We start from the raw sequence: 8,078 nt of genomic DNA on the forward strand, positions 1-8,078 counted from the left end.
ATCATTGATTTGGGCTGCTTAGCATGAGTGTTGTGAGCCCAAGAGACTGGAGAGATTAATGACTGAGTGAGGCCGAGAGCCTGTTGTGAGTGATATTTATGGGATCGGGCTGTATGCCGCAACAATCTTTATTGATTCATACCAGGATTTGGCTTATTATAGTGCTTGGGCTGGATGGGCCCTTCCGGAGTCTGTACACCCACATCGGGTGTAATTGCTAGCAATCATTTGCATTGGGCTAGATCTGCCCTGATTCATTTGCATTGGGCTGGATTTGCCCTGGTTTATTTGCATTTTGGTTCATTTGCATTGGGCTGGATCTGCCCTGGTTTATTTGCATGCGGGCTAGATCTGCCATGTACAGTATGGAGTGACTGAGTGTGCTGAGTATTGAGCATGATGAGTCAGAATACGAGACAATGAGATGGAGTACTCTAAGAGGGTGAGTACATGAGTTCATCATTGAGATGCATTGCATTTGACATGCGTACTTGAGATACATGCATATAGATGCATTTCCTTCTGCTACCCGATTTTGGTGACATTCATGATTTCACATGCATATTGACATGTAGGCATAGAGATGTATTTTTCTCATGCTATCTGAAAACGAAACATCTTATTTATTGTTGAAAGATTTTTGGAAAAAATCACAGTTTTCAAACTTATTCATATGCTTTTGGTGCTTTCGGTGGAAGATTTGGGATTTACTTTTATACTTGAAAAGCATACTTATCTTTTCATAACTGTGAACGAGTTGAGCATCTTACCTCTGAATTATTTTCATGTACAATTTTATTATTATTGTTATTACTGTTGCTGGTTATTGGAGTTGAACTCTGACCCTTGTCCCTGCTCGTCACTACTTTCAACTTAAGGTTAGGCTAGTTACTTATTGAGTACATGGGGTCGGTTGTACTCATACTACACTTCTGCACCTTGCGTGTAGATGTTGGATGCTAATGTTGTTGTGCACGGCAGGGGCTGGATCTGAAGATGTACCTGCGTTCTGGTCATAGATGCCTCTTGATCTTGGTAGCTTTAGAGTTTTAATCTGTTCCTGTATTGTTCAAACAGATGATGTACTTTAAGTTCATACCAACTTTGTAAATTCTAAATCTTAGAAGCTCATGATTTGTACTACCAGTCCTTGGGGAGTTGTATAAAATTCACTTATCTTATCTTTGATTCACATCAGTGTTATTATATTATGTTATTTTATTAACTGGCTTACCTAGCGGATTAGGTTAGGTGCCATCACGGCTAGTTGAAATTTGGGCCGTGACAATACTTTAGGTACCAATTAAATTTTTTTTTTAAAATGAATAAAAGTTAAATGAGAGCGATCAAATAAGGCGTCCCAAGAATGTTTTACTAAAATATAGGTTTTTTTTCTCTTCCTGTTACACCTATGTAAGATAAAGCAAACTTCATGAAGAGTGAATCAAATTTTACATTATTGGGCTTATAGGCTTGTACATAGGCCAGAGTTGGGACATGAACACTAAAGCATATAGTGAGTATTTAGAAGAAATAACGTAAAGCAATTATTTGGGCCAATTTAATTACCCCAGTTTTGCCCATCAGAAACTTTATTGCAAATAGTACTTGATATTTGGCCCAAAAATGTTACGACCTACCCACTCCCTTTCCCTTTTAAATTGTCTAAACTAATGTGTACACCCTAGTCTAAACATTGCCATGCCCTTTCAACATCAAATTTGCAAACTCCATAACCCATAGCTTTTTGCATCAGTTTTTTTCTATAAATGTTTTTACATAATTTTTGAGTTACAACTTTCTTCATCATTTTACGTCATTTCCGCATTATATTTGGTCTCATTTTGGAGTTACTTTGAGGTGCGTGGGATTGAATTTTTGAAGACCTACCATTATTAATCTTGAAGCTCTTGAGTCTGAAATTTCAAGTGAAAAATTTACTGTTTAATTCGAAGTGGGCGTTACAAAATATTATCTATAATACCTTTGGGAAGTTAATACTGAAATTTGATCTCATTTGGAGATGATTTTAGGTAAATTGTGATCGAACTTTTGAAGATCCACCATTGTACACAACTACAATATACAATATGCTATAAAGGTATAATGCTACATTTCACATTTTGTTGTAATATTTACTTAAACAACGGACAATTCTATACAAGTATAATTCTTTATTTTACAGTTTATTGCAATATTTACTTCAATAATGTACAATTTTGTAATAGAATACTGCAAGAGCATACAACTCTACAATAACACACTTCAATAGTATACTATGATAGTATACAATATATTGTAATTGTATACAGTCTACTGCAACAACATACTTCAACTGTCATTGTTTGAATCAACTGGGTGTTATCGTGCAAAGCTAAAATTATGGTTATAGCCCTGATTAGTGGTTGATAATTGAAGAAATTTAAAATTGATCCACCATTAAAGGAGTTTTTGAAGCTTTGAGTTTGGGAACTGAAGACTTAAAAGTTGTTTTGACTTTAAATTCCGGTGGGTATTTAAAACTTGGTGCAAACGTTTTATAAAAATTTGAATATGAACTTTGAGTTCATTTAGCTGATTTGAAGTGAGTTTGGTCGAAAATTTCAAGCTGAAAATCTGCTCCAGCTGCGATGATCATTTTCAATTTTTCTGTTGTGCTTCAAGTTTAACAAGACCAAGACAGAATACTTGGAGTGTAAGTTTAGTGGCGAGACTCAAGGAGGGGAAGGAGAGGCGAGGCTTGACTTGCAGGTCATCCCTAGGAGAGGGAGCTTTAAGTACTTTGGGTCTATTATTCAGGGGGTGGAGAGATTGATGAAGATGTCGCACATCGTCTTGGGGCGAGATGTATGAAATGGAGACTCGCTTCCGGTGTTTTGTGTGACAAGAAGGTGCCACCGAAACTTGAAGGTAAGTTCTACAGAGTAGTGGTCAGACCAACGATATTGTATGAGGCTGAGTGTTGGCCAGTCAAGATCGCTCATATCCAGAAGATGAAGGTAGCAGAGATGAGGATGTTGAGATGGATGTGCGAGCATACCACGTTAGATAGGATCATAAATGAGGTTATTCGCGATAAGGTGGGTGTGACCCCTATTAAGGACAAGATGCGGGAAGCGCGACTTAGGTGGTTTGGTCATGTGAGGAGAAGGAGCACAGACGCTCCGGTGAGGAGGTGTGAGAGGTTGACATTGGAGGGCCTACGGAGAGGTAGAGGTAGGCCAAAGAAGAGGTGGGGAGAGGTGATTAGGCAAGACATGACGCAACTTCAGCTGACCGAGGACATGACCCTTGATAGGAAGGTATGTAGGTCGGAGATTAGGGTAGCAGAGTAGATAGTCTAGAGTGTTCATAACAATAATATGAGCACGTAGTCTCACTTTCTGTTGGTAGTAGGTTTCTGTTATTTTCTTTCATTGTTGACCACCTTACTATCTTGTTGTTTTATCATGCTTTTATATGTCTTTTTGGTACTGTCCCTTCTTGTCTATATTTTCATTAATACGGTTTTTATACTTTCCGGAGTCGAGGGTATATTGAAACAACCTCTCTATCCTTACAAGGTAGGGATAAGGTCTGCGTACACACTACCCTCTTCAAACCCCACGATGTAGGCTAATACTGGGTATATTGTTGTTGTTGCTTCTATGAAATCTGATATGGCTCTATTTGGTTCCTTAAAAATTGTGGTTGCTTTCAACGTCTTTGAGCTTAAATGCGTATTTATTGTAAAGTAGGATTGTTTAATGGTATAGGCCGGTAACATTTTAGTATTCTATATGTATTCATGAATTTTTCCCTAGTATTTACTGATTGATTAAAGGGGTTTTGGTGTTGGTATCAACTGATTACTGTGTGTTTGGTATAAAGGAAAACTTAATTTTCTCATATTTAGCCCTCCTGGCACCCCCACCCCCAACCTCATCCCCAATCCCCATAATCCCCCTCACGCTCCCATCCCAAACCCCCCCACCCTCCAAAAGGTAGTTAGTTTATGACGTTATCAATGCAAAAATAAGTTTTAAGAAAATATTTTTCCCTTCATACTAATCACACCCTAAGAGCAGGAAATTGCTTATTATACACTGATATTCAATATCCATAAACGAAAAGTAGCACGTTGTTCCCACGCCAAGTTTTGAAGGTGAAATTCAACTCCTCTTATTAATTTTGTTAGAGGATATGTAACCTGGTCTCATGAAGTCCAAGTTGTAAATATTATATATTATAAACTCTTTGACATTTTGAGAGCTTGTGTCATCACTTTTCTATCATGAGCTAGCGTTGACTCGTTCTCATATATAATAGTCTGACCTATGGAAAAATGATTCAGTGATTGGTTGTATTCATGTGCCAATATCCGTGGTATTAACAACTTTTTTTTTTTTTTTGTCCTTTTTGTTTATGTGATGACTTTAATGAATGAGAAACCAATTAAATAACTATATAGAGAGACACTTAGTAGGGGTTAATTTCACTCATGATTATCTAACTTATTATTTATTTCACAAAAGTCACTTATCTATTTTTCATCACTTAAAAGTCACTCAACTTTCTCTTTGTAACTTGAAAGTCATTCTAGTTCAAAACATATAAAATATCCAATAAAAAATATGACATGACATTACATTTAATTAAAAAATCTAATAATATCTAAGTTAGACCCATTTCTAAGTTAGACCCATTTCTTCCTCAGTCCGATTTCGGGCAATTTTTTGAATATTAGTTTTAATTTATTTTATATGAAAAATTCTTAAACAATAAATTTTGCGAGATTCTAAAATAGTTTCCTGCATTTTTGCGCCAAAAAAACCCGACCGAAGTCGGTCGGTTTCGTAAAAAAAATTAAAAAATAAAATATTTTGGAAAACTGACCGGCTTCAATCTCACATAACATATAAATGTACCACTAACAAACAAGAACAACAAGCTAATAAGAACTTATTTTCACAAATTATTATTCCATTAAAGTCAAAATATTGGTAAGAAACACCCACAATGAAATTGCATAATAGAAGTTCACTACTAAAAATTTGGCCAAAATCGATCGCGAGTCGGTCATTTTATATATATATATATATATATATATATATATATATATATATATATATATTTTACGAAACCGACAGACTTTGGTCGGGTTTGTTTTAGCGCAAAAATACGGGAAACTATTTTAGAATCCCGCAAAATTTATTTTTTAAGAAACCGACCAAAATCTGTCGGTTTTTCATATAAAATAAATTAAAACTAATATTCAAAAAACTGTCTGAAATCGGGCTGAGGAAGAAATGGGTCTAACTTAGATATGGTCTATTTAAGCTTATGTGGCATTATTATTAAATTTTTTAATTAAATGTAATGCCATGTCATATTTTTTATTGAATATTTTATAAGTTTTGAACTAGAATAATGACTTTTAAGTTACAAAGGTAAAGTTGAGTGACTTTTAAGTGATGAAAAATAGATAAGTGACTTTTATGAAATAAATGATAAGTTTGATGACCTTTAGTGAAATTAATCCTTCAGTGGGATTGTTAATTGACATTACTTTGTAAAACAAATTCCTTAATATATATAGTAAAAGGAGTAATTTTTTTTTAAAAATGATATGTATATGTATAGTAGGCCGCCACTGATCGCTTGATAATAATATGAAATGTATATTTTGGGACAAAGACTAAAGCATTAAAATCACTATAGTGCTTGATTCACAATCACTCACAAAGCCGAATAGGCCGATATCGTTTGTGCAAAATTTTGCGTATGCTCGCTACAAGTTACCCAACTCTAAAATAGATAAATGAGCAAAGATTACTTTTAGCCCGCAATCGAAATTATTTATATTCAATAGTCATAAAAGTGTATAAGGTTTGTATATTTTTTGTATATAACATAGAGAAATGTATATATATATACAAAAAATATACATATTTTCGACTATTAATTTAAGAACGGCTATATATAGATATTTTCCCTAGATAAATTCAAGTGCTTAAGTAATTAAAAGTTTACTTAGTTTTTTTTTAAAGTAAGCTAGGAGGAGTCTACTAGCGCAAATGGCTTTCAATTGCTTTTAAAGCTAGACTTGCTTCTGTTTATTGTACTCCCTACAGCTCATCAGGTTTTTTATTAATGAAATAGAAGTTGTTAGTTAAAAGTCAAATTTAAGCTTTTCTTCAAATGCTGTTATTTAAGATTTTCTTCTAAATTATTGATCACCATTAATCTGAAGCATGTCTCTGCGTTTACTTGGATTTAACTCTTTCATAAAAATGCCTTATGCAGGATGACTAAGAAGTAAAACACCTTATAGTTTTTTTGGATTCCCATGCGGCATCCTGTGTTTGATATTCCCATTCGTATCCCGATTAGTTTGGATTCGCGTTGCGTAAGGTCCACTAAAGAGGAAAGTATTCCCTACTAGATTTTTTCATTACCAGAATTAATTAAACTCGAGACCACCGGTTAAGAGTTAAAATAGAGTATTATAATGGAGAAAGAGTAGATATAGCCGAGACATTAATATAAGCTGGAAACTAAAATATGGCCTGTTTTTAATTCACCTATAGCGTAAAAAACTTGGCCAATGACATATATATTGACTGTCATTATTCAACTATAATACAATTGGTATTAATTTGGTGGCTGTAGAGTGTTTCGTTCCTTTCCACGTCCGTTGGCAAGTGGCTACTATTCTAACATCCGTGTATCCATAAAAAGAAGAAGATAAAAATAGAAGATTTAACCAAAGTAGAGTTAATCTAGTCGCTTAAATTAAAAATGGTCGACAAATGTATAATATATATATAATATTTAATTAGTATATTATTCACGTGTACCGACTAAAAAAAAGTAAATGATGAATTGGACTAGTTATTTGTGTAAAGATCCTAAATACTCCTATTTAAAACTCAAAAAAACCATAAGGTCAAATCTCATATAGTTACTCATACTTACAACTACTATTTAAAACTCAAAAAAACCATGGCAAAAGGTTAAATCCCATATGCTGTTTTTCCTTTACTTTTTTACAACAACAACAAAAAAAGTCCACCAAAGATTGCACCAAAGATTGTGGCGGGACCGGGATAAATAGAATTTTTTCACCCTTTAACTTATTATTTTTGGTTCGAACCCTGATAAATAATTTTTTTTATAGAGAGCATTTTCTTCTTTAATGAGTCTTATACAAGTGAACCCGAATTGGCCAGAGGTCCCAATATGGATTCCAAATACTTGATGAGCAGTCACAAAAAAAAGTAGACTTTTGGCGATAATTGACCGTGCACTTAAAAGTATACATATAGTAAAGGAACTAAAAATACAAATTTTCATATCACTAGACCTTCTCGTAAATGAATTCCTCCATTTCTATTTCTCAGCTTCATCATAGAAAATAGAATAAAAGTTAGTAGTTCTATTAGATAATAGCAGTCTTCATTGGGGGATGACCCTTAAGGCTCTATCAACCCAGTACTTTAGTTACAAAAATAAAATGAAAAATGCTGATGCAGTCTGAAAAAATAAGAAGAAAAGAAAGTCTTTCTTATCAATCCGTTGCTAACCAAGGATGATGAGTCTTAACCAAACATATTTGGTTGTAACAATCTCGTCAGAAATAGTTAATTGAGCAATTGGACCAATATAGTTGTTTACCCGTAAAACGGTACAGTTGAATTTATACGTGATTTCTAGACAAGTAAATTAATTTGATCACGAAATAATAAAATAATTGAAGAATTATGCAATACTTAGCCTTGAGATGGAGACGAAATAACAGAAATAGTAGTTTCGGGAATAAGATTTTCGGGCACAACAACAATTAAATAAAAAAGCAAGAAGATAAGATTGTATTAAGTTTTGAATAGAATGCTGCATGAGTTTGTCAGAAAATTCTCATTATAATGATAACTGAGCTCACTATTTATAGCTATGTCTAGGGAAGGAGGTCGTGAGATCGTGCATCTCTTTAATGTCAATTATGAGGGTCATTGATGAAAATGTAACGGTGAACACAGTGGCAGATCCATAATTTTAAGATCGTGAGTGATTCACTTTCTTTAAACATAATTTCTATC

The 8,078-nt window shown here is 33.9% G+C and overlaps 1 protein-coding gene across 1 annotated transcript; it reads left to right on the plus strand.

Annotated features, from left to right (window-relative positions):
- The first annotated feature begins 2,993 nt into the window (after positions 1-2,993).
- On the plus strand, positions 2,994-6,294 carry LOC138894249 (uncharacterized). Its single transcript, XM_070178931.1, has 2 exons — positions 2,994-3,302; positions 6,286-6,294. Exons 1-2 carry the CDS (start codon positions 2,994-2,996, stop codon positions 6,292-6,294), a joined length of 318 nt encoding a protein of 105 aa, XP_070035032.1.
- Positions 6,295-8,078: the final 1,784 nt, after the last annotated feature.

The sequence above is a fragment of the Nicotiana tomentosiformis genome, chromosome 6, assembly GCF_000390325.3.
Source record: "Nicotiana tomentosiformis chromosome 6, ASM39032v3, whole genome shotgun sequence".
NCBI classification, from domain to species: domain Eukaryota; kingdom Viridiplantae; phylum Streptophyta; class Magnoliopsida; order Solanales; family Solanaceae; genus Nicotiana; species Nicotiana tomentosiformis.

Coding starts and splice junctions, on each gene's coding strand:
- LOC138894249 (XM_070178931.1), top strand. CDS start 2,994: ATGAAGGTAGCAGAGATGAGGATGTTGAGATGGATGTGCGAGCATACC.